This window comes from Rhinopithecus bieti, unplaced genomic scaffold (genome assembly GCF_001698545.2).
Source record: "Rhinopithecus bieti isolate Rb0 unplaced genomic scaffold, ASM169854v2 scaffold_39746, whole genome shotgun sequence".
NCBI classification, from domain to species: Eukaryota; Metazoa; Chordata; class Mammalia; order Primates; family Cercopithecidae; genus Rhinopithecus; species Rhinopithecus bieti.
This window is the reverse complement of record NW_016816960.1, coordinates 2,463,968-2,491,147: the sequence shown is the minus strand read 5'-3', so window position 1 is coordinate 2,491,147 and position 27,180 is coordinate 2,463,968. Positions and strand designations below refer to the sequence as shown.

The following is a 27,180-nucleotide window of genomic DNA, read 5'->3' as shown; positions in this document are numbered from 1 at the left end:
TTATTTTTTATTATTTTTTAATTTTTTTTTTTAAATTCAGTGTTTTTTGAGTCCTTTCCTGCCTGGCATGTTTCCTGCTGCGGTGGGGAGGGAAGGGAGGAGGGAGATGAAGATAAAGATGAAGGAGACACTGTCTTTTACCCTTGGGAGAGAACCAGAGTTACAGAAAATGTGACTTCTTCCATGGAGTAAAAGATTAAAGAAGAGGTCAAACGAAAGTCTGGCAGCAGGAGAGGGCTGGCGGAGGAAGGGCAGTGAAAGGGCGGTGTGGGGAGGTGTTCTTTTGAGGCGCAGAGCACTCCATGGACACAGCCCTGGTCATCCGTGGAGTGGGGGTGTGAGGTGAGTGTGGGTGGGCTGCCCAGCCTGAGCTCAGTCCAACATCCAGCACTGACCAGGACACGCCCCTCTGGGCCTCTGTCCAGGCTCTTTGCTGACCCAGCCAGAGAAGGGTATGCGGGAATGGGAGGGCTGACTTCTTCCTCTGCCAGCCATCTCGGCCTGGCAGTCTTGCCCAGCTTTGTACCTCATATTGACTAATCGTGGTTTTAGGCCATCCATGATGCTTCTCCCCAGCCCCACTGTTCCGGTAAACTCAGATGTCTGTTCTTTGTTCGAAATGCTCTGTGGGTGCCCTGGGAGATCTGGACATTTGAGCTGAGGGCTAGAAGCCCATAGGGCATAGCAGCATGGACTGAAAGACAGGCTGTCTCAGGTAGGTCTAAACACCACCCTCACAGCAGGCCGGAAGTAGCCAGGTGCCAGGCCACTTGGAAACTTCCCAGAACATCTGCTGGCTAAAGTCCCCCTGAAAAGCCACCATAAAAGATGCTCTATTTCCCAGCAGCACAGCTCAACTCCAACTCAGCTCTGGATAACTTTGTCATGACTTTATATCCCCAAAAAATGAGAGACAAATGTCTAAATGTCGTAGTGTTTACTTTATTTAAATCCTGAGGTTAAAAAATAAAGTATTTCCACATGGCATGGCAGACACTATAAAATAATATGCTTAGGGATACAAAAGTTTTCCACCCCCATTGTGCAGGTGGGGTGCTGGTGTTTGATGTACTTCTAGGTAATTCTTTGGCAGATAAGAATGAATTGGGGTCCCAGACCCACCATCCCGTAAGGCCACATGAATTGAGGATTAATCAATTAAAGTGCAATTCCAAATGTTAAGCCTTCCAAATGAGGCTTGGGAGTTGCTCTGCAGCCACCAGAGGCAGAGTGTCTCTGGATAACATACGTCAAGCAGCCTTTCTTTTTTTTCTTTTTTTAAAATCAGAGATGCCTCCTAAAATTTCAAGATATACTTTATTATTTTAAAAGTGCTTAAGAGGAAAGAGAGAATTATTAATTCAGTCTCTCCTGTTTCCTTGGAAGAAACGTAATGAAATGAGAATTTACTAAGGTTCCCCTACAAAGTGCTTTCTTGCTAAGTGTTTTGTAAACAAGAATGGCCGTCTCCATGGTCTTTGTGTACATGACCATCCTTGGTTCTCAGCATCACGAATGGCTTCTCTCTGCTTTAATTCCCAACACCTCTGAGCCAAGGACAGTTTCTTGGCCTAAAGAATTCTCACATGTAGAATCATGTGCACTTTAAAAAATGAAATCAGGTATACTTCTAAAAATGAAACTTCTTTAAAATTTCATCAGTGGACATCCAACCATATCACAAAACACAGGCTCTGTGATTTCATCCCCAAATGGGGATTTCCTTTCATTTGGCCTGAAATAGTTTCACCACCTTAGATGATAATTTTAAAATTTCCAAAACACTATCTATTCTTGAGTTATATGATGTGGTTTTTCATTTCTATTTTCCAAACCCTGTGGAGTTTTTCAGTTCCCGTGTCTTTGCCTGCTCTTGGTCCAGTCCACCTGGAGTCCAGTGTGTTGAGGTCAAGCACTCTGTAGAGTCCACTTGGACCTGGAGGACACTTTGTGCCAAACGTGCCTCCTTGTTTGCAGCTAAGTACGTCTGACAGAGGTTGGTATGTTCTTGACGGTGGTGAGTGGCTTCAGTGGCATGATGAAGAAGGCATCTGGTATCGATATGAAGACGTGACTGTTATGCAGAGAGATGAGCCATCAAGGGGCTGCTCACCCTCCCCCCCCTTTTTTTTTAAAGAGTGATCTGGGATCCCAAGGACGCTTCCTTCTGGCTGATTTCTAGTGTAATTCAGTCTAGCCAGGGTTACCAACTGCAGCAGTGGTTCTTCAATTGTTATTTGCATTTTTTAAAAAGTACCCCAGTCCTTAATTCTCAGTAAAGTTGGGAATCTGATTAAAATCAGAATAAAGCTATTTATAAAAGCCACTCTTAAATATGCCAAGATGTTCTGTAGCTGCAGAGAGCACAGCAAACTTGAGCTTGAACAGCAACCTAACAAAATACAAATGTCCACTCGGCACAAAAAATAAATTTGCTAATGAAACCACATAGTTAGGAAGTCACCTCGGGGCACAGGGCAGTCCTCCGAATGCAGCAAAGGCTTTCTTTGAACAATGGCAGTCAGCGCTGAAGGTGGTGTGCACGAGACACCCAGCTCTCCTGGAGGAGTGGTTCTGGGTAAGCTGCAACTAGTCTTCTGCTGTGGTGAGTGACATGTTCAGAAAGGACCTCAGATGGAATGTCCCGGGCCCCAAACCTGTCAGCTACTCAGTGAATGGTGGTTCTTGTTGCATATGGTGCCAATGACACTTCAGAAGGTCATCAGCTTGGCCAGAGTCTCAGCAGTATCCTCAGAAAGCTAAGCACTCAAAGATTCTAGATTGCTCTGGGTTCTCTTTCATTAGTTTCTTTCTTACAGTGAACAAGCTGACTCCTGATTATCTTTTGCAAGAGGCTGGATGGATTCAAAGTTAGCATGATTTGCTCTGAATCATCTCAGGCCATGTGGCATGCCTGTGAGGACAAACATGAGGCCAAGAAGAGTCGCTGGGGGCCTGGCCACTTCTATTCCAATATTAAGCACGGTCAGAGCCTTGGCCAGGGGAAGATGATTGAGCACCTGATGGCTTTCTGCCAGAAGAGGCTGCTCCAAGGAAGCCAAATGCAAGAGGCCCAGCTTTTCTCTGGGCAACCTCTTTGAAAGGTTCTATTCCCCATTCCTTATGCTTTGTGTCAACTGACTGGAAGTGCCCAACTCTCCTGTTCAAAGGTCTGAGTCCATTCCAGAAATGACTCCTTAGCTGTGGCCCCACAATAGTCCTCTTTGCTGGTGGTGAGGCTGTGGCTGCTGGTGTGTGGTGGGTTTGGGGTCTCTGTTGGACTTCGCCTGGAGTTCCTGACCCATTCTCAAGCCCTCAAAACCAGCCAGACCAGGGTTATGACAAAGAGAAACTTTGGGAAATGTGTGACTGGACTTGGGTCACAAGGCTAGCTGGAGGAATTGCTGGGCCCAGCTCTCAGATTCTTGGATAGCCTGCCTGGGGCTCTCTCCCTCACCCCTGGCCAAAGTAGGACCTTTGTCAGATGCTTGTTCACCCATGGAAGAACCTGGGACCTGACTGCGGGCAGCTGGTTCCATGAACAAGGAACAAAGAGCTGTCCAAGGTGAGCTCTCTGCTGTTGGAGAAGAAAAGGACCACAGAGAACAGGGAAGATTAACTAATTCTTGTCTGGGAACAGGCAACAGGATCTCTCTGCCTCAAGGGGGGATGTCTCCTAGAGGTCAGGTGCGGGCCGAGCAGCGGGAAGTGGGCAAATGGGCTGTCAGGGAACCTGTCAGGAGGGGAGTGGGGCCCAGGGATCCATCATGCCTCTGTTTACTCTGTCACTTTGGTTTTTAAGTTATCAAAGACTTTTGTTAAGAAGGCCCCAGTGTTTGAAAGTGGTTCTAATCCTGGCTATGATCATTAGTAAACACGTCTGCAGGCGGTGCAGAAGCTCTTATTTATATAAACAAACATGGGCCATCAGCTGAGGAGTAGCTCTAAAGCCAATGCACAAGCCTGCTCTGTGGTCACGACATCCACACTGGCTGGCATTTGGGCATTAGATATAGTGTACACACAGCCACCGCAGGCCCCCAGTACAGTGGGTTTTGTTCTCGGATTATCTTTACTTCTGATTCTTAGGGCAATGCTTTGGGCTGTGGAGAGGCCTGGCTGAGTGAAGGGCTTTATTTGAGGACAGAATCACCCAGACAAAAGGGCCAGGAAGAGAGTGCAGCTTAGAGGCCCCTCCAACATTGCTGAGTTCTGGAGCAGCCTCCAGCTTACTGGGGCAGTGAGGGACAAGAGCATGACTGGAGGAGGCTAGTCAGGATCTCAGGAGGGTTCCCTGGCACCCTGACTCACGCGACGGCTGTGTGCCTCCTCTTCCCGGGAGTACCTGAGGGCGTCACAGCCACAGGGCATGGCCAGGGCACCCAGCTCAGGTCTCCAAGATGTGAGACCCTGGTGGGGCAGGGCAGAAAATCTCTCCACAGGCAGAAGTTGGGATCACCCTGCCCGTGAAACTCTCCACAGGAGGCCTAGTGCCAACCGTGCTCCCAGGAGAGGCTGACGGTCTCCTGGGTGTTTACACCTCTGGCAGAGCATCCCTTTGGGTGTGAGAACAGCTGGGTCTCTACTTAATGGAAACATTGCCTGGGCCCTTCAAAGCCTTGGGGGCTAAGAGTGGCCGGTGCAGAGTGCTGAGCACAAAGTGCTCCCCGGACGCCGCCTCTGAGGGGCAGCTCAGGGGCCTCTGTTCCAGAGGGGCAGAGTTGATGATTTTGGAGCAGCTGACGTTTTAAAAAAATGCTTTATGTGACAGGTGAGGAAGAGTAGTGTTTCCTGTGGATGAAGTGCAGCTACCGAGGTGCTGAAGCTACAGGAAATCACTTCCATCGTAGATCACAGGCCGATCAACCGTCAAGTGATAAAATACCTTTTTAGAGACAAACCTGAGGAAAGAGAAATGGAAAGGGAGGGTGTTACCTGAGAGCTGAAAGTCTGAGGCGTGGCAGCTGCTGCTGAGGCCTCTGTGGTCTCTGCAGTGACCTGGTCGGGTGTGGGTGCTGGAGCCCCGTGCCCCATTTCCTGTCTGTCTAGTGGAGTTCTCTCCCTGTGAGGGTCAGGAGGTCTCAGGACATCACCGTGGACTCTCCTGAGGCTTGGGTACAGAAATGTCCTTTTGGTCACAGGCTGTGAATGTCACCTCCCTCACGTGGCTGCTCTGAAGCAGCTGGCGGTGGGGACTGCACAGTGTGTGTATGGGGGGGTGAGGAGCAGGCAATGGGAGGAGGCATATGGCGGAGGCCAGCACGGATTTTTTCTGACTTGGCAGCTAACTTAGTTCTGACATCCATAGTTTGGAAATCTCAAGTAGTTCCCTGAGATGACCTCAAGGGGCCAAGGCCAGAGTTTGTCACGGCACCATGGCCACCTCCAGGGGTAACTGGGAACCTGCTCAGGCTTGGGACGGTGCTCTGCCCTCATCATACCTCTCCTTGGTCTCTCCATCAAACCACAGTGTGGCTACCATTGCAGAGTAGGAAATGGAGACTCAACTAAGGGCCGTTGGGGGAAGAGCAGAGCTTGGGCCTGGTGGTCCCCAACCCATTCTCCTAACCACTGCCCTATCCTGTTCAAGAGGGGCTGGGGCTCATGTCCACTCTTGGGGTAGAGGGTGGCTCCAAAGAGAGCTCTCTGGCCATGACAGGCCTATGCCATGAGGTCCTGCTAACTCCAGGAGTGCTTTCATTTCCGCTTGGGAGTATAGGGAGGGGCAGGAGGGGGCGAGGTGGGAAGTTCATCTTCCAACCCCTCCTGTGGTGGGCACTCTTGGCCACAAGCCCTGGCAGTTCAAGGCCTGGAGGTGGTGAGGGGATGACATAGCTTTTCCCTAGTGTCCTGTCTAGTTATTCTACTAAGAGCCAAGTACTCATGCTGGGGATGTGACCAGTAGCCCAGGACCTTGCTCAGAGAGGATGTGGCCAGAAACAGATTGGGCAGTTCTCTCTAAAGAGCCAGTTCCAGTTAAGGGGTCTGTGCTGAAGCAGAAGACATAAACAGGGGCAGGTGCCCAGCAGTCCTAACCACCCTTGTCCACATGATTGGCTGCTCAGTCAATGCTGGTCCTCTCTCCGCTCCCCTCCTGCTGTCCCTCTGACCTTATCTCCCTATTCCCATTCTCCTGTCCAGCTTCTCTCCTATCTTCTAAACTATACACTCCTGAACCTTAGCTGGTTCTCAGAGTGCTTCCCAGAGATGGCACCTGCCGCTCCCGCCACACGGCCAGGGGCTTCGCGGTGTCGTCTTGGGCCTGCTTATCTCAAGCTCTGCCCTTCCTTCTTTTATTCCTCCCTTTCTCGTTCATTCATTCATTCAGTCCTTCCATTGTATTTCCTGAGCCCCTTCTTTGGGCAGGGCAGTGGCAGGGCAGTGGGAATCAACATCAGAGAGAGGGAAAGGGCACCTTGGTTATTAAGAGTTCAGAATGGCCAGACCACCTGTTTCAGATCTGGCGCCACTACTGGCTGTGTGACTTAAGAGTGCCACTCCTCTTCCCCTCAGCAGTGACATGGAGAGATTCTGCAAGCATGAGCCTGTGTGCCACAAAATCTCTAAACAAACACTGGAACACCATGGGAGAGTGGTCAACAATCAAGAACGATTAATAATAAGTTACTGACAAATAATTTGTTTGAGTGTCCACCTCTGCTCTTGAGATGAGGTGGAAGAGAGGCCTGGAGATGTGGAGCTGGTGCCTGAAGTGGCCCTACCTTGAGAAGGTATTGTCGAAGATAAGCATGTAGATGCCAGGCATGCGAACCTTGAGCTGGCCCTGGATGTTCTCCTTGTGGGAGTTGCATCGGGTCGTGGGAATGAGGACCTGGGAGGGAAAGCAGATAGGCAAAAACATCACAGAGGCCGAGAGGGCTCTCGGAATCCTCAGGGAAGACCCTTTATTTTCGGGGAGGAGGCTGTGTGTTGCCCGAGGTCACAGCTGAGCAGGGCTAGAGCTGGGACCAGCCCCAGTAGTGGCACAGTGCCATCCCACACCCTGAGGCTGTTGATGACTAGTAGCTATGAGTTTCTTCCAGAATCATGACCTGGTTGGCGCCCTTAAGGAGTGATCCCCTAGCCTTGAACACAGAAGATGCTAGAACACTCCATGCGCTAAAGGAGAAACCCTTTTCTGGCCTCAGGATAAGAAGCTTAGTCTAGGTGGGATCCACCTGTCCAGCTGTCTCCCGTTGGTTCTGGTGCTGCCCTTGGGTCTCACAGGACAGGCTGAGACCTCCTTCCAGATAACAACCTTCCAGGCACAAAGCTGCTGGGCCCACTCTCCTCTAGGCTCAACGTCCCTGGCTCCACCTAGGCCTGTCTCCTGGCTGTGCTTTGGCTGGTCCCTGTGCCCCAGGACTCTTTCATCCTCCCGCATCTGTGCCTCAGCCTCCTATTCACTTTCTACCTTCCCTGAGAATGAGAAATTAGTCCCAGGAGACAGTAATACTGATTTTTTTCAGACGATCTTTGAAGGGCCTCACTGTCAGAGACAACATCTGTGCAAAGGGTGTGTGCTGGACAGGGCCAGGGCTCAGGGGGAGGTCTTTGAATGGCTCACTTCTTCCCCACCAGGGTAGGCTCTTCAACCTACTTACCAGCTAAGACACAGGCCTCATTTTTTTTTTAAATTTTATTTATTTATTTATTTAATTAATTTATTTTTTATTTACTTTAAGTTCTAGGGGGTACATGTGCATAACGTGCAGGTTTGTTACATATGTATAACTTGTCCATTGTTGGTGTGCTGCACCATCAACTCGTCGAGGCACCCATCAATTCATCATTATATCAGGTATATAACTCCGCAGGCACATCCCTCCCCCCTCCCCCACCCCGATTGATACGCCCCGGTGTGTGATGTTCCCCTTCCGAGTCCAACGTGATCTCATTGTTCAGTTCCCACCTCATGAGGTGAGAAATCATGCGGTGTTTGGTTTTTCTTTTTTGTGATAGTTTGCTAGAATGATGGTTTCCAGCTGCTAAGTTCCAACCATTATGGAAAAACATATGGAATTTCCTCAAGGATCTAGAAACTAGATGTACCATATGACCAGCCATCCCACTACTGGGTATATACCAAAGGATTATAAAATCATGCTGCTATAAAGACACATGCCACACGTATGTTTATATTGGCGGCACTATTCCAATAGCAAAGACTTGGAATCAACCCAAATGTCCATCGCTATGACAGACTGATTAAGAAAATGTGGCCACATATCACCATGGAATACTATGCAGCCATAAAAAAGGTGAGTTTGCGTCCTTTGTAAGGGACATGGATGCAGCTGGAAACCATCATTCACAGGCCTCATTTTAAAACTGAAAATATACCAGGAGATAAGGCAGAGCCAGCCAACATTTTTTTTTCCTTTTTTTTTTTCTGAGATGGAGTCTTACTCTGTTGCCCAGGCTGGAGTACAGTGGCATGATCTTGGCTCACTGCAATCTCTGCCTCCCAGGTTCAAGCAATTCTCCTGCCTCAGCCTCCCAAGTAGTAGGGACTACAGGCGCCCACGACCATGCCCGGCTAATTTTTGTATTTGTAGTAGAGACGGAGTTTCACCATGTTGGCCAGGTTGGTATTGAACTCCTGACCTCAGGTGATCCGCCCGTCTCAGACTCCCAAAGTGCTGGGATTACAGGTGTGAGCCACCATGCCTGGCGAGAGCCACCAACATTTAAAATTTCTTTTTTTTTTTTTTGAGGTGGAGTCTCGCTCTGTCGTCCAGGCTGGAGTGCAGTGGCACGATCTCCGCTCACTGCAACCTGTGACTCCTGGGTTCAAGCGATTCTCCTGCCTCAGACTCCTGAGTAGCTAGGATTACAGGTGTACACCAACACACCCAGCTGATTTTTGTATTTTTAGTAGAGACAGTGTTTCACCATGTTGGCCAGGCTGGTCTCGAACTCCTGACCTCGTGATTCGCCCGCTTTGGCCTCCCAAAGTGCTGGGATTACAAGCATGATCCACTGCACCCAGCCCTTAATTTTTTCTTTTTTCTTTTTTTTAAAGAAGTGACTAGCACCTAGAGGGTCTTGTCTTATAAAGTGTCCCTAAGACTTCCATTTAAGACTGACTACACATAAATGGTTATATGGACCAGAAGGTCTACAGACGACGGAAGCAGCATTTGAGCAACTTTGAGTTCCTAATGAGGTAAACTTCCCCAGAAGTGACCATTTTTATTCTTTACAAAATAAAATGTAGCTTCTTTTCAGAAATACAATTTTATTACATTCAGTTTTATTTTTTCCTATTAAACATTTTTAACTTGTACAAAATAACTGAATCCAAAATAGTTGTTAATATAAGGATGCGATTACTTTCTCAACTTAATCTTGAACACAGCTGCATATTTCTCAAAACTCTACATGCTCCCAAACTCTACACAGTTCCCAAAATGAAGTGAATTCCCACAAAGGGCTCTGCCCTCAGGAATCTTGTGGTTTAATGGCGATCACAAAGAAGGAAACATTCAGTTACACTGGGGTGAGAGTACCAGGAGGGGAGAACTGGCAAGGGGCGCCATTCTAGCCTGGGGGTGGGAGGCAGGAGGCTGAATGCCAGGGGAGACTTCCTGGAAAAGGTGATGCTGAGTTAGGACAAGTTAGCTAGTGAGAAGGGGTCTGGCTGTTTCTGGCCGTGGAGACAACATATTTAAAGGCATGGGAGAATATCTAAGATTTACCCTCCCAGGACACAACAACAACAACAAAAACAACAACAAAACAAAAAATAGAAAACATATGAAAAGGACAGTTTTCAAGACACTGGTTATCAGGCAATGCAGGATAGTGATCCCTGAGAGACAGGAACAGGGTGAGCCCAACAACTGCCCTCACAAACTGAGGAAGAGAGACAAAAAAGAGATGGGGTAAGAGAAAATGAATACCAAGATGGCAGACTCAAACCTAACCTTAACAGCAATCACAGTTAGTGAAAATAGCCTAAACATTCCAATGAAAAGGCAGAGATTACCAGACTCTGCCCAACCCTATCATGCCTACAAGAAATGCTATTTAAATATAAAGATACAAATAGGTTAAAAGTAAATGGATGTAAACAAGATTACCAGGCTAGCATGCTAGCCCAAAGAACGCTGGCTTGACTGTATTAATATCACATAACATAGATTTTATATCAAAGAATATTACCAGGGATAATTTCATAATGATAAATATGTCAGTTCATTAAAAGGACAATAATCCTAAACGTTTATGCCCCTAATGACAGAGCTTCAAAATACATGATGCAAAAAGTGGTAGGACTGCAAGGAGAGATGGACAAATTCACAATTATAGTTGGAGATTTCAATGTCTCTTTCTTAATAATTGATAGAATAAGTAGACAGGAACTCAATGAAGAAACAGAAGACGAACAACACCATCAGCTAACTTGACCTAATTGGCATCTATAATAGAACGTTGCGGCTGGGCACGGTGGCTCACGCCTATAATCCCAACACTTTGGGAGGCCGAGGTGGGTGGATCACCTGAGGTCAAGAGTTCAAAACCAACCTGGCCAACATAGTGAAACTCCATCTCTAATAAAAATACAAAATTAGCTGGGCATGGTGGCGCTTGCCTGCAATCCCAGCTACTTGGGAGGCTGAGGCAGGAGAATCGCTTGAACCTGGGAGGCAGAAGTTGCAGTGAGCCAAGATCGCGCCATTGCACTCCAGCCTGGGCAACAAGAGTGAAACTGCCTCAAAAAAAACAAACAAACAAACAAACAAAAAAAAAAACAAAAAACATTCTACCCCACAATAGCAGAAGGTACATCCTTTTCAAGTGCACTTGGAACGTTCACCCAGGTAGGTCACATTCTAGGCTAAGCTTGTCCAACCTGCGGCCCAGAAAGGCTCTGAATGCAGCCCAACACAAATTTGTAAACTTTCTTAAAACATTATGAGTTTTTGTTGTTGTTGTTGTTTGTTTTTTTAGCTCATCAGCTATTGTTAGTGTTAGTATATGTTATGTGTGGCCCAAGACAATTCTTCTTCCAATGTGGCCCAGGGAAGCCAAATGATTGGACACCTTTGTTCTAGGCCATTAAGAAAACACCTCTCAAACTTCAAAGGATTCAAGTTATACAAAGCATGTTCTAGGTCTACAATGAAATTAAATTAGAAATCAAGAGCAGATCTCTGGAAAATCTCAAAATATCTGAAAACTAAAAAACAAACTCAAACATGTGGATCAAAGAGAAATCAAAAGGGGAATGAAAAAGGCACGGAGGGAGAATCAGCGCTGTGTCCCTAACACAACCGTGTGCTTGCTCAGGCTGGCAGCTGGTGGTGGTGAGGGAGCAGGATGGGCCCCTGACAAGCCTAGAGGGGACAAAGGTGTACAAAGAGTGTACGCTGAGGGCCTGCTATACGTAGGCTCCATGCTGCCTCTTCTGCACACCACATCTCATTTACTTCCATTAACATTCTATCACATTCTAGTTCCACCAGGGACTAAGGATCCCGGGAGGGTGAGGGGTTGGTTCTGTTTCTGTGATTCACAACCTAACAACTCTGGCCTGGTCTCAAACACAGCAACAAGGGTGTACGGGAAGGAGCTGCTGGAGGGGAAGGCTTGCTGTGTACATGGGGGCCTTGGTGTGCTCACCCTGCATACCCTCGCACCCACTACCTTGATTACAAGCAACATCAAGAGCTCCTCAAGGCAGGTCCCCTGAAGAGGACATGTTTAACATAGATTGATGTGTGTTCGTGAAAATGATACTCTTCATTTCTTTAAAACATCTTATTCTGTAGCCTTTTCATTCATTCCAGCTGTTTTTCATTCATTCCATTCACATGAAACATCTAGAATCAGCAGATTCACAAAATAGATCCGTGGTTGCTGGGGGCAGAGGTTGGGGAGTGACTGCTAATGGGCACATTCATCACTTTTTTGGAGTGATGAAAATAATCTAAAATTAGACTGTGGTAATGGTGGAACAACTCTGTGAATATACTAAAAACCATTAAACTGCACATTTCAAGTCGGTGAGTTATATCTCAATAAAGCTAAAAAACAAAGTCAAGTGTCCTTGCTGTCAGCTGATTCCTCCTCTGACTCCCTCTGAAGCCCACCCCAGCAGGCCATCGAGCTTCTCTGGCCAAAGACAGATCTTCTGCCCAGAGAGAGGACAGGGTCTGGATCCAATTCTCTGCTTTGTCCCTGGGCCTCAGGCCAGCGGTGTGTACACTGGTGACCTGGTTCATAATTTCTTTCACCAAGTGCCTTGCCTAGATTCACAATCTCTAATCTCAGTGTCGAGTCCATGACTATAATGGAAGAAGTGGGTCTGGAGAGAGGGTGGCACAGGGTGGGGGGTATCTGACAGGCACCCCTAGAGACGGGGCTGGCCTTCTGCTGTGCTTTTCCATCTACTGGATGCTTCTCCTCAAGCGCACAGGCCCCTCACCTCACCTCACAGTGCTGCTCCTGGTTTCCTCCACTGTGGCCTTCACCATCACCCAGGGGTCTCCTTTCCTCATCTCTGTTCCCCAGGCTGGGCTAGGCACCCTTCGCAGGGGTACCCACAGTGCCCGCCCACCCCTGTCATGAAGCCACCTGGAATCACAAGGGTCTATTGATTAGAGTCTCTCTCCGACTACACAGTGAGCTTCCTTCATCTCTCTGTATCCCCTGCGGGGCCTACAGAGTCCAGTATACAGCAGACACTCAATAAATGGTTGCAAATACACAGCATAGTCCTTGTGTCTATACCTCCGTAATCATGAGGTCTGAGTGCTGCAATTTGCACTGTACCTGTCATTTCCTCTAAGGCCCAGGCTGGTCAGGAGAGCACCCAGGGAGTCCCCGGGATAGATATTGAGGTCATATGTGTGGAAAAAGGCTACTTTGGCCATGGTCTCTTTGGGCGACCTCAGGCAGAGATAACAGCCACCCCGATCTGTGGCTGGTGACAGTGGCCTGTGAAGGCAGAGGAGCACCTGAGCATCCTGTACATGGGCCCCTTCTGCCCCCTGGTGTCACTGTGGGGAAAGGCAATGGGACCCCCTGGAAGTTAGAGATGCGGAAGGCTCAGTAGGTCCCCAAGTTCCTGATTCCTGGTAGAGCCACACAGGAACCCCAGGCTCCTGAGGACTGAGTGGGTAGGGACTGAGCAAGGGGAGAAGCCTATAGCCCAGTCACGTGTGGACAGGCAAAACAGCAAAGGCCTGGATCCCTGATTTCGTCCCTTCCCTCCTTGCCACAAACACTCACGGTGTCTGATCTGGGTGGATTCAGAAGGGGCCCTGGTAGGTCTGGGGAATGTGATGGTGAGTGGCAAGGGCAGCTCTTGGCAGTGCTGCCGTTTGTTAGTGTGGAGCTGACAGGCATGTAGGCTGTGCCAGGACCTCCTGGGCGGAGGCTCAGAACTGCTCAAGAAGGAAGGGCTCCAGAGGTAGGTATGAGGAGCTGGGTACAAGCCCCAAAAGAGTAAGATGGGCAGAGCGGTTTTAAATAAGACAGAATATGAGACTCCAATAAACAAGGCCAACCCAAGGGAGCAGAGTTACATTTTGAGAGTGAGTCTGAAAAGCAGAGAAATGACAAAAGCGATCCCTGCAATGAGCAGATTCCAACAGGGCAGGATGGCAGGAGAGCAAACCCAAACGGGTACATGTTCCTCTATCAGAGCAGGAACTGCTGTGTGGCCCTCCTAGCTGGGCTCTCCTGCTCTGGGCCTTCCTTATCCCTCAGCCTCAAGCCCCTCGAGGGCACCCAGTAGACCAAACACAAGGGACTAATAGATGTTTCTGCGAAGACTTCACAGAATTCTTGTTTCACATGACTTTAGCTTGCTTTTCCCTATCTTGATCCTTGCAATTCTTGCAAAACGGAGATTTCTGCAGTCGTATTCCCAGGCTAGGATCCACTTTCAGCTCCAGTCCAGCAGGCCCAACTACTTTTATCATTTCTTCCACTCAGAATGATTCAAATGGAACTTGTGTTTCCATCCAAACCGTCTCTCCCTCCCATATCCCTCTACACCCTTTCTCTGCAGAGTTGCAGGCATCAAATTCAGACCTCAGGCGTGGGTCTCCCTCCTCCTTGCCTCGTACTGAATCAGCCACCCACGGAGCCCTGCCCAACCTCTGTCCCTGTGGTCTGGATTCCACCCCATCCTTTCCACTCTGGCTTCAACTCCCTGATCTATACCAGTGGTTCTCAATCTACACCGGTGGCTGCTCATTGGAATCACTTGGAGATGTCTGGATCCCACACCTAGAGATTCTAATTTGCAGCCAAGATTGAGAACTACAGTCCAGGCACTGTCAACATTCCATGCCTAGAATGTCTTAGGAATTTATAAACTGGTACCCGCCACCAAGATTTCAAGCTCGACCACCCAAGTGACATTGGTGTCGTCTCTACTGACACCCTTCCAGGTGGGATGCGCCCTAAGCTAAAAACTAGAGGAAGAGAGGTCACCACCTCCCAAGGTGACCCATTCCTGCTTTGCATAGCTCTATTAGAAAATGATCCTTAAATTGAGTCATATGTCTGTATTCCTCTTTCACCTACCCATCTATCCCAAGGGCAGACTGTACCTGTTTGACACAGGTGTGACCTTCAGACATTTGAAAACAGCTTTCCAGAACCTCTGGGTCTTTCCCTCCCCAACTGGACAAGGCCCAGGTGCTCTGCCTTCTCTGCATGACACGGCTCAGAACATTCCAGCTGAGGCCTGCCCAGCAGAGGGTGGGATGGCCACTGCCCTGCTTTGGGAAAGGCCTGCCCGAGTACCCAGATGTGTGTGTAAGGAGCCCACAGGCAGGGAGCCCAGCCTTACCTTACACTGATCCAGCGGTGTGTCCTCGGCCTCCTGGAAGACCACGCTGAAGGAGATGCTCTTGGGGTCAGAGGAGAAGACCCAGCTGATGGTGAGGCCTGCTTCGGCCACAGTGATGGGGATCAGGCTGTAGGTGCTGGACCTCACAAACAGCTCCCTGCTACCCTCCCCGAAGCTGGCAATCTCATCCACTGTGAGGGGTACTTTGATCCTAAAATAAAAATACAGAGCGGGATCTGATTGACTGGGCAAAGTGTTTGTGTCCACTGGCCAGGTCATCTGTGGCTCAGAGGGGGCTGGAGACTTCTTGAGAGGATAAGCCCTGGGTAACCCTGGCCAACATGCTTAATTACGGGATGGGCAGTTCACTCCAACAAATGTTTCCTGAGCGCTTACTACATGCCTGGCATAGTTCTAGGCATGGAGGACACAGCAGTAAAAAATACAGATGACATATTTGCCTGTGTGGAGCTGAAAGCCCATGGGAACTAAGGAACTGAGGATGGCCTGACCTGCTCCACAGCCCTCGTGGACAGGAAGTGAGTGCCGAGGCACAGCTTTCTGCTGCTCTCCTGAAGGTGCCCTGCTGCTCAGCCGTCTGTTTTCTCTCTGCCATTTCTCCTTCCAATTCCCTGCCTCACCCTTTCACCTAATTAGCACAAGCCTCCCAGCCTTTCAATACAGTCCATCTTCTCAGCCACATCTGGCATCCATTGTAAGATTCCACATGGAAACCCTGGCCTTTCCTCAAATGCCAATATCCCATACTCTTTATAATGTAGGAGTGATGCAAGTAATACAATGGTTTTGGGGAGAAAAGCTTGTTCTTACTCTCCCTAGGTAGATAAAAGCTTCTTCAAGAAGTTTACAGGGTTCATTGACAGTGAGTTCCTCTGTTTTTGGGGTTCTGTCCTGGACCCAGAGTATTATGTGAAGAATGTGAGGTTAGGGCCAAGGGACCTGCCTCACTGCATCCCAGCTGCAGGGCTTACCCTCTCATACACCTCAGTTTCCTCATCTGCCAAACAGGGACAACCATGCCTGCCTCAGGACTGCTGCAAGGACTAGATTACAAGATGAACCTGGGGAGCTTGCTCCTCAGGGACCCTTCCAGGCCCTCGGGGACCCTTCCAGGCCGAGTGGCACCCCTCCTACACTGTGCAACTCTGGAGGCAGTTAGGTTAGCTCACGGTCATGGAGGCAGGACCTCCAGTGCAGAGCTGCAACTTAGGAGCAGTGTGGCCTTGGGTGAATCACTCACTCATTTTGAGCCTCAGTTTCTCAACTGTGAAATGGGAAGGTGGCAGCCATCATAGGCCATGCCCTGTGCTCAGCAATTTTGCATGTTACTGCAGTAGCTCCACGAGGAAGGCATGACTGTTGCCATTCTGCAAAAGAGGAAACTAAGATTCTAAAAGATTAAGAAATTCAATCCAGGCTCACACGGTCTGAGGCAAAGCCATCATCTTCCTACCATACCAAACTGCCTTTTGTGGAGAAAATGTATTATTATCCCCTTTAACACAGGGGAGGGAACTAAGTTCAAAGAGGTTAGGTAACTTGCCCAATACTGCACAGCAAGTGGTGGTGCTGAGGGCTCATTTGCCTCCAAACCTGTGGAGATGAATGGACAGACTCCCCAACACTAACGAGAAGGGTAAGAAATGATGAAAAAACCAGCATGCTTCAAAGAACAGCTCCAGTACTCACCTTTGTGAGAATTCAATTCAATGCAATACTCCTCCATGTGTTAAATTTTATTTCTAATTAAGACCCCTCGACCAATATTTACAATTTTCAAGAATCTGAGGGCAGGTGTGGGGGTCCATTCTGGAACAGACATCTTTCTCGTAATGTGGAAATGTTACCATATTACCATGTAAAAAGTCACTTACCCTGACATAATGCCCCATTAATGCTGGGGCATTTTATAATTTTATGCTCCAGAATTCTCCCCTGGCACCCAGGTATTTGGATTGTGCCTCAATCATCCATTCTAGACATCATCTATTCAGTGACAAGGACAATACTCAGCCTCTCCAAAGGAGATCTTAACAAAAACAATCAAGGGTTTGCTCAAATATAATATAATCTTAAGATGCCTATTGTCTATAAGGCTCATGTTACAAATGTGAATTCCACTGAGTGACCTCAGAAATTCCAGTTTACATGAGTCAAAGGGTACTAACACATTTGTAGTGTTCTGAGATAATCCCAACCTTTAACATGTTTTCAGATGCTCTCACGATGTGGTTGCTAATCCTTAGCTTGCTGTCACTCTCTTTGAAAGAGGCAGAAAAAAATAACTTTCAAGGTGTTGTCATTCTCCTCGCATTTTATTCCCACGTCCAGCCGACCTATCTCAGTACTATCCTATTCTCCTCAAGGATATGCCTTGGATCTGTGTGTTCTAATTACTTCTAAATCTCATAACTTTCCTCATCCCTTTATTTGAGGGTAGATTTTTTACAAGTTTTATTATAAATGATTTCAAACATTTCCTTGTTCTTTCCCATTAAACGCCACTAAAAAACCTGAAAATGATTCAGCAGTTGTAGTAAAAGTGAAGGGCAGGAGAAGGAAGGCGGACTGATTAAGGACCCCCAGAATATGAGGAAAATCACAACAGCTTAGCGTCTCTGAGCCCCCCACCTACATATACTAGAAAACCACTCGTTATCCTAAGAGCCTGGAAAATCACAGTGTGCATGAGGAAAGACAATCAACAGAAGCCGACACTGACATCAATCAGATGCTGGAGTTATCTGTCAAGGCTTTTAAAGCAGTCATCAAAAAAAATGCTTCAATAACAATTTTAAATGTTCTTGAAACAATAAAAAAGTGGAAAACTCACACCAAAGAAACAGAAGACATAAAAAAGAACCAAATGGAAATTTTAGACCTAAATAATTACAATAACCAAAATAAAAAAAAGTCACTGGACACTCAATAGCTGAATAAAGATGACAGTTGTACTTGAAGAGAGAAAAACAGAAATTCCTCAATCTGAACAACACAGGGAAAAGATAATTGGGGGGCGGGGTGCAAGGAAAAAGAACAGAGCCTCAGGGACCTGCAAGACAAGGACGAAAGATCTCACATTTGTATTACTGGAGTCCCAAATGGAGTGGGAAAATAGAGTACATCTGAAAAACTGTTCAAAGAAATGATGGCTATAAACTTCCCAAATATGGTGACAGATATAAGCCTAGAGATTCAAGAGCTGAGTGTACCCCAAATAGGAAAAACCCAAAGAAATTCATGCCAAGACCCATCGTAGTTCAACTTCTAAGAACAAAAGACAAAGAAAAAACGTGAAAGCAGGCAAAGAGAAATAACTTATTATCTATGGGAGAATACCAATTTGAATGCTAGGGGATTTCTCATCTAAAACCATGGAGGCCAGAGGGAAGTAGCAGCACACTTATTTTAAATGCTGAAAGAAAAAAACTGTCAATTCTACATCTGGCAAAACATCCTTTAGATATTTTGTGAAATCCAGCAGGGTGTGAAAAAGAATTATATACCGCAGCCAGTGGGATCTATCCCAGGTATGCAAGGTTGGTTTGATATATGAAAGTCAGTCAATGCAATCCATCATATCAACAGGCTAAGGAAGAACAAGTCTATGATCTTATCAATTGATGTAGAAAAAAGATCTGGCAAAATTCAACAGCCATTCATGACCACTCAAGTTCTCTTTTACTATTTCTAATTGTCACTGCTGTGAGTAGCATGCAAGGGACATTTTGGTAGCTTTATCTTTGCACATCCAGTCATTATTTCCTCAGGATAAATTCCCAGACATAGGCCCATTGCATCAAAGAGAAAATGCAATTCTTGAGCTTTTGGTACATCCTGCAGCCAAGTTGCTCTCCAGAAAGGGTGGCCCTGACACTTCATACTCCCCTAGCATCAACAGCTTGTGAGTGGGCTAGCTATTTAATTCTTCCTGCTTGGTCTGCCCCATAATTCAATATAGTGTTTGTCCAAGTGTGGTCCAAGGTCACCTGAGGACTGGTGGAATAGATTATTCTCTCACGACCACATCTGACCCTTCAGGAAATTCTATCTTCACCACCTTCAAAATAGGTCCAGAATTTGCCCTGGCTCTGCCCTCTCTGCCAATACTTGGTCCAAGGAACAAGCATTCCTCTAATACCCTTTCAACTGGTCTCCCCACTTTTGCTCTTGTCCTCCATCATCTATTCTCCACATGACAACCAGAACAATTCTTTTTCAAATGTAAATTAGATTAAGTCATTCTTAATGCTACACACCTCATTTTGGGGGTCCCATTTCCCTCAGATTCAAAGTCAAAGTCCTTACAATAGCCAACAAGACCCTATGTGCTGGGACCCTCATTTCCACTCTGACTCCACCTCCTGGTTCTCTCTGCTGCAGGCATGCTGGCCCTTTTCTCGGCCCCTCAACATGCCAGGCACCATCCCGTCGCAGGGCCTTTGTGAGGCCTGTTTCCTCTGCCTGAAATGCTATACCCGTAGATAGAAGCCTGGCAACTCCTTCACCTCCTTCAAGTCTTATCTTCTTACTGTCACTCTATTTAAAATGGCAAATTCCCCTTCCCTGTTACCCTACTTGATCTTTTTCCATAGCAAGCACCACCTTGTAACATTTATACAATATTGACTTATTTAATTATGTTGACAGCTTGTCATCTGTCAACCCCTGCTGGAATGTAAGCTTGATGAGGGCGAGGGGTGAGCCTTTGTTGGTTTTGTTTACTGACATGCTCTAAGCACCTAAAATAGTACCTGGCACATTGTGATAATAAATATCTGTGAATGAGTGACTGAATCTATTCAACGACAGTTATGCAGCCACTGGATACAACACTGGAGAACTCGGTCATGTGGGAAAATACTCATGCTATAGCAAGTTTTAAAATACTGCAAAAGAAGATTTAGAATATATGTTTGTGTCAAAAATTATATGTATATAGGTATATAAAAAAGACTGGAAGGCTATACGCCAACATGTTTTGCTTATCTCTATTTTCCTAATTTTTTACAATGAAAGTGTATTGCTCATACAATAAAAAAATTAACAAAGTTACTTTGAAAAAAGAACATGAGGTGTGGGAGGAATATTATAAAGGGGCACGGGGAACTTCCCAGGGTGAAGGAACAGTTCTATATCTTAATTGTGGTAGTGATTACACTGTATCATTCATGAGAAATCAAGCACTGTATACTTGCTTGAATTTTAACATATACAAGCTATACCTGAAAAAAAAGAATAAACGAAGCCCCACTGGTATTAAGTTAGAGCCCCCGGGGTGGTCCCCAGCGCCGACACTGGAGAGGCCATTACTCCTCCCAACGCCATACCTGGAGAGGACCCAGGTGGTAGCTGCCACTTACATGAGTTCTCCAGACTTCAGCAGGCAGATTTCCGCATCCTGCCCCACGGGCATGTCTTCAGTGTCCTCAGGCGTTAGCGAGGTTGATGTAGTGTCCCTGAAATGTCACAAACGAGAACACAGTCATTTAGCGATCAACACACAGGGCCTCACATCCTGGGGTCCGCAGTCTTGGAGTCTCAGGCAGCCAAATCCAGATGCATGGGAGATCCTTTAATCACAGAGGCCATGACAGAGACCCCAGCAGATTTTGTGGGTAGAGGGAGGGCTGCAGGGGCAAGGGCCAAGCAGGTGGACAAGGAGAAGACAACAGGGGCTACAGCAGTTTCCCTGGAGCAGCTGTAGGGAAGAGACCTCCTGCTATAGGAAGGGTGAGCAGAAACACAATCAACCACTCTCCTAGCCCATGCCAGCAGAGCCACTGCCACGGGACCAAGGTAACAGCACCACTGGGTCCTGCCTTCTCAGTGCCAGTGCACGACTAGAGAAGCCTCTGGCCTATTCCTGGGGCACAAGAACAGGCACCCAGGGGAGGTTTTTAACACCTTCTGAATTATGGATTCTTAGAACATATTGGCAGATTGCAGTCCCTGCCTTCACTGATGGGGACACAGAGGCCCAGGTAGTTCCTCAGAGGCAGAGCTGGAGCCAGAACTAGATACCCTGACTGCAACTTAGTGCTTTCCCTGTGGGGCCCCAGGTCCAGCTCAGCCAGGGGCTTATACAATCTCAGGTGCCCCAGAGCCCAACCAGCTCCACTCCCTTGTTCTGCCAAAGAGGAAACCTAGGTCCAGAAAAGAAATAATGGCTTCATCCTCATGTGAAGGCGTCAGTGAGGAAGATCTGCCACTCAGTGTGGCTTCTTTTTAAATTGCTGCAACAATCTGTGCTCTTCCAGGAGCTGAATGCCACCAGCCCTGAGCAGTGGGGTTCCCTCTAGCTGAGGTCTCTGTGGTCCTAAGGGCAGGGGACGTGGTATGACTGTGGTGGGGTCCACTGTGGTTCCAGTTTCAGCACTGTGACTGTGTGACTCATGGTGAGCTCTTTCCTCCTGAGACCCTAGTTTTCCTTTTCTAAATGGAAGCAAATGGAACCAGATGGACTCTGGGTTCTGATGGCTTGAAAAGGCTGTAAGTTTTAAAGGACTCAGAGGTAGCATTTTGCAAGCCCACTGGTTGAGAAAGAGGTGGGCTTGCTCTGGTCAGCAGCTTCCTGCCCTTGGCCTCTGTTGCTCTTCTCAGGGAAGGTGCAGAAAGAACGCGGGCTGCAGCACCTGCTGCCACCGGGGGCATGCCTTGTCACTCTGGCATTTATTTTTCTTCCTGGCCCCAACCCTCTATCTTCCTCCTTGCCTAACACCTCCTTCTTTTTGCTTTTCCAGTCGCTGGCTTCCAGGCCCCCACCCCTCACCCCGGGACAAACAGAAACAGGGAACATCAGTGCAAGAAGCTGCTCAAGGAGCCAGCTCGTGCAGCCACCCACTTGACAGCAGGGAAGCAGAAGTCCAGAGGAGACAGGCCAGGGTCAGTCAGGCCTGCTTGTTTGCTTTCATCCTTGTCCAAGGTGCAAATACCATAAATGAGATAAAGAAATAAAGTAGAATGAGAGAGACTCTGAAAGCTGTACTTGGTTCTCCCAATTTTCCTGCATTCAGGATAAAAGATGTCCTAATCTATGATTCCTTCTCTTCCTCCATCACCCTCCTCCCTGACCACAGTGATGACAGACAACGCCTGATTACCTATAAGCAAATGATTCACAGAGCAGATTTCCCAGACCCTTGCTGGTCCCGGTGGATGCCCTGCATGAGTGAGGTGGGAGTGGGACAGGTGGGTGATGCAGTCTCAAAGGTAACATTAGGGCAGAGGGCTTTCTTTTCAATAGGTTTTCAAACTGTAGGTCATGACCCATTTAGTGGGCTGTGAATCAGGAGGTTATGACCAACATTAAAAGAAATAGAATAAAATAGAAAATACAATAGTATATTGCATGTTGCGAGGATAAGTATTTATGAGGCTCTTGGGTTTTGTTTGTTTGTTTTTGAGACGGAGTTTTGCTCTGTCGCCAGGCTGGAGTGCTGTGGCACGATCTTGGCTCACTGCAACATCCAACTCCTCGGTTCAAGCGATTCTCCTGCCTCAGCCTCCCGAATAGGTGGGATTACAGGCATGCACCCACCACACCCAGCTAATTTTTGTATTTTTAGTAGAGACGGGGTTTCACCATGTTGGCCAGGATGGTCTCAATCTCCTGACCACATGATCGGCCCACCTCAGCCTTCCAAAGTGCTGGGGTTACAGGCATGAGTCACTGCGGCCAGCCTCGAGGCTCTTGTTTTGACCGTATGTGTACACATATGCACACTAGGTAGCCATGCAAAATGTATTTCTTACCGTGAGATACTGTAGAAAATGTTCAAGCAACTCAGAGGATGTCAAGGGATTTAAGAGCTTGAGAAAGGACGGCAACCAAAGCATGACCACTAGAGGGCACCCCATCTCCTACTAGAGCTGCTTCCGTTCCCTGCTATCGAGGCAGTCTCAGCGAAGACACCAGATACTCACTGCCCACGCGGCCTTCCTCCTCCCCTTGCTCTGGTCATGGCAGCCTACTGCTAGCTTGGGTGATGGCATGCCACCCTTTCCGTCCGAGTTTTTGTCTGGAGCCAGTGGTCAGCTGAGATCAATCTCTCTCGAGCACACGTTCCAGTCCGTCAACTTGTCTGTCCCTTTGTGGGTGCCGTCCTGGCATTCCTGGGCAGCCTGCTGTGCACACAGCCCATGCCCAGTGAATGTCTACATTATTTGCCTCAGAGTAAGGTTTTCTTCTGTCCCAAATGCTCCCAAAGGAGGACACACCCAAGGCTCCACATTAGAAGCGAGTCAGAATAAAGTGGTGAGCACAAACCAGGCGGCCCCTGGCACTGCAGTCCTGGAGTCCACACCTCTCTGAGTCATAGTGGAGCCCCTCCAGCTTGGTCTCTACAAATGGGACTCTATAGTCCTTCCCTGTCACGAATTAAATGGCCTCAGACTGTTTGTTATGTAATTACTGCACAACTTTAATCCTGCAGACTGCCTGCGGTACAGGTCTGCTTCTTTAGAAACTAGCCCAGAGAGGAATGGATGCCTGGAAAATCCCTATGGCCCAAGGTGCCTTGCTGCCAATCTTCCCCAGGGGGCGCCATCTCCCCTCAGCCTCGCTAAGCCCCGCAGAGTGAGAAGTGTTGCTTTTCCTGATTACACAGGCTCCTATACCTCCCTCTGGTCAGCCTCCATCTGTGAACAGTCTCCTCTGAAATGGAGATGTCTTCAGTTTAGAACTGCACTCTTCAATACAGTAGCCACTAGCCACATGTGGCTATATAAACTTAAATTCATCAGATAAATTAAACTAAAAATGTGGCTGCCTGGTTGCACTAGCCACATTTCAAGTGCTCAATTATCACCTGGACTGGTGGCCACTGTGTTGGGCAGTGCAGGTGCAGCACAGGTCTCTCACAGCAGAAGGCTGCACTGAACAGTGCAGGTTTGGAAGGTTGGGCTGAACCACACCACACACATCATATTCACTCTGCAATCTGGGGGCATATTTTAGTTTTGCTATCAAATTATTATTATTGTATTAACTTGATTTTACTTTGCTAATCCATTGCTTATAAATTCCTAGTGTTAGAGTAGGTAGCTAGGCAGGCATGAGTAGGGCAGGAGAGGGCCCCCCTCCCCCAGGAATGTCAGGTGACTGTCAAGTAATGGTCAGGCAACTGTTAAGCTGTCTCCGTAAAATAACTGGTTGCAGCCAGAGCCAGAGAAAGAGTCTCCCAATAGATAGAAAACATTTGAAGCTGGTAATCAGCAGCTTCCTGGTAAGATCTCAGGAGGTGGGCGAGTGGGCTCAAGCATGCACATTAAGAGGCAAAATGGAAGAGTTTAACCGGTATATGACCTTCCTCTAGAAATGACTGATAAGGGAAAAATACCTCAAGTGAGCATGCATACATCTCCAGTAAACACACTGAGCATGCAGCCCTTCCCAAGTGCTGGCAAGCCACCATGCCTGCGGACAGCCTGCTCCAAGGAAAGAGTCGGGGGAGAAGAAACACAAACCCTGGAACCATGCCAATGTATAAAACCTCAAGTCAAGGGCCCGACGGGGCACTTGGATCTCCCAGGTCACCTGCTTGGCTCTCTTCCAAGTATACTTTACTTCCATTTGTTCCTGCTCTAAAACTTTTTAATAAACCTTACTCCTGCTCTAAAACTTGCCTCAGTCTCTCCCTCTGCCTTAAACCTACCTGTGCCCCTCGACCAAATTCTTTCCTCCAAGGAGGCAAGATTCGAGTTGCTGCAGACCCGTATGGATTTGCTGCTGCTAACATACTTTGGTGCCACGTGACTCAGACACATTCTCTACTGGTAAGACACTTCGACAACTCACCTTCTTCCGCTGGAGGTAGTCAACCCCTGTACGTGGTTTCCTTCTCCTGCTCTCCTGCTTATAGAAAAACTGTTCCTCCAGAACAATTCCTCTCAGCTATAGTGGCTCTGTTCCTGCCAGTTGATCTCTCAGCTCCTCCTGGTGGCTTGCAGCGGTACAGGTCTGCTGGTTATGTTGCCCAGGATGGCCTCAAACTCCTGGGCTTCAAATGATCCTCTCATCTTAGCCTCCTGAGTGCTGGGACTATAGGTGCCCACTGCCACTCCTGGCTGGTTAGGTTACTTTTCTGTGGATCACAGCCCATCATCCACCAATGCCTTGCCAACAGCAGTAAATGTCTCATCCCTGGATCCTGGAACTGATAACTTAAAAGCTCTGCCAGGTCTTCAGGTAGGGAGAGCAGGCCAACAGTCTGACTTCCAAGATAAATCTGCAGCAGGTATGTCTGCCACTTCCCTTTTACTCTTCCCTCAATTTTATTTAGAAAATGTTTAGGTATTTCTGGGGAAATCTAAGACATATATGATTGGGTTCCCACCCTTAGCAAGTTTAAAGTTTTGTTTCAAATAAAAATAATGCCCTTAAAACAATTAACACTACAAATTGGCAGATAGTAAAAGGCGTTTTGTAAAGTGATTAAAATAAAATTTTAGCCCCAAACCTGTGAGTGGCTCAGCACCTCAAATATAGGTGCAAGTCTTTTGTACTATAGAGGAGTTTCTATTAAAGAATGGCCATGATAAACAAGCCATGCTTTCTCAAATACACATATCCCCATATTGACACGTACACACAGTCATGGAGAGCCCCAGGTGCTGGTTTGTTTTTCCTCATGGAGTAGAAAGGCTTGCTGAGAAGAGCATGGCGAAGGGTGCTTGACAAGGCTCAGGCCATTCTAACACTGCCCTGTGGACCTGTCTTGAGTGGCATGGTTGGCTTGTCCCTGGGTAAAACTCAGATCTCAAAGCTGAAAGATTCCTAAATGTCAGGCAGGGTTAAATTGCCACCCTGCCTTGAAAGGTCTCTTTCAGGAAGACAGGTGCATATTTGGCTCAGTCTGTTCTTTTATTCATTTGTCCACCATTCCCTACATCCATCTGTCCACCATTCCCTACATCCATCTGTCCACCATTCCCTACATCCATCTGTCCATCGGTATGTAGTCTATGCGGCCTCATGGTTCATGCCCATAAGGAACACCTCACTCATTTGCACCAGTTTGGTAGAAAGGACAGTCTGAACGAATTCATTCAAAAAAAGGCCTGCAGACCTACTAGAGCTCTTCAGATCTTTTATCAGGGGCCCCTGGCATAGCTCCATACTCAGAGCAGGGCAGGAAGCACTGGCTTTGCAGCCTGACAGTCCCGGGTGACTGCTGGGGATGTGTATTCTTGGGCAAGTGGGTTAATCTCTCTAGTCTTCTGTTTGCCTATCTGTAAGTGACTAGGATTAGATGGCTGTACATAGAAGCATCCAGCATAGGGCCAGGCTTGCAGTAGAACTGAGTGTTAGTCTCTGGATCCTGAGGTTGCTCCTGGTCCATGCTCCCAATGCTTGATATTTGCCCTTAGGAAGAGCCACATGAGGTTTGCCTAGGAGGTGGGAGAGAGCAAAAGCATTGGAGAGAAGCAACCTGAATGGTAGTGCAGAGCCAGAGAAGGGAGGCCAGGCACCTCCGCAAGAGGGCAGCTGCTTCTGGGAAAGCAGACATTGGAGTACTTGCCTCTCCCTAGTACCGTCTCCAGGAGGAGGCACTGGGGCATGTGACCCAGGCTGACATGCCTCTAATTCCTGCCTTCCAGCGTTATTTCCCAGAAGGGTCAGTAATGTTAGATCATGGAGACTGACAACTAGAACTGTACTGAGATCAAAGTAGTCAACAGCTGGGGAATTCCAGGAGTAGAGAGGGCAGCCCAAGGAAACCAGATGATTCCAGCCAGGCTAGGCAGGGTGGGTGGGCACTGCCTGCTGAGGTGCCTGAGTGGTGTGGGCTTAGGAGGAAGCACTGCACCAGGCCCTCTGGCAGACTCATCATCTGTTGATTGGTCTGGTAATGACAGACACCTGAGTGTGTATCTTCAATTTGCCAGTTTCTAGCTGTGTGCACCGGGGGCTGTTATTTTGGCTATGGTCCTCAGTGTTCTCATCTATAAAGGAAGGATAATATCGACTGCAGGGCTGCTATGGGGCTTAACAGCTATCACATATGCTGGAGCTGCATGTGCACACAGAACCCAGCCCATGCCATGGACTTAGCATTGGCCCAGACCCCAACTGTTCCAAAAAGATGTCTGACTAGTGAATGAAGTAATTTTAAGGTACAAATGCCACCATCTTCAGTGGATGGCCAGAGCCAAACCTCCTTATTGTTCCCCTTTAGTTTACGAATAAAGCCCTGTCAGGCCCTGACAGAAGAATCAGCCCCAAAGCAGAATGAAGGGGGTGTGGGGTATCAGAGTAACCCACCCATCTCTGACCCATGCACTACACAGGGGCGGGTTGGTCATATGGATTCTGATCTGAAGGATGGGAGTAGGGGGTGGGTCTC

At 47.7% G+C, this 27,180-nt stretch overlaps 1 protein-coding gene across 1 annotated transcript in view; it reads right to left on the bottom strand.

Annotated features, from left to right (window-relative positions):
• Nucleotides 1–922: 922 nt before the first annotated feature.
• FYCO1 (FYVE and coiled-coil domain autophagy adaptor 1) overlaps nt 923–27,180 on the bottom strand; it is a 78,378-nt gene continuing 52,120 nt past the window's right edge. The window contains 4 exon segments of the mRNA XM_017855742.1: nt 923–4,901; nt 6,723–6,832; nt 14,813–15,023; nt 20,197–20,292. Of these exon segments, the coding sequence (XP_017711231.1) occupies nt 4,826–4,901; nt 6,723–6,832; nt 14,813–15,023; nt 20,197–20,292 (493 nt within the window). The 3' untranslated portion in view covers nt 923–4,825.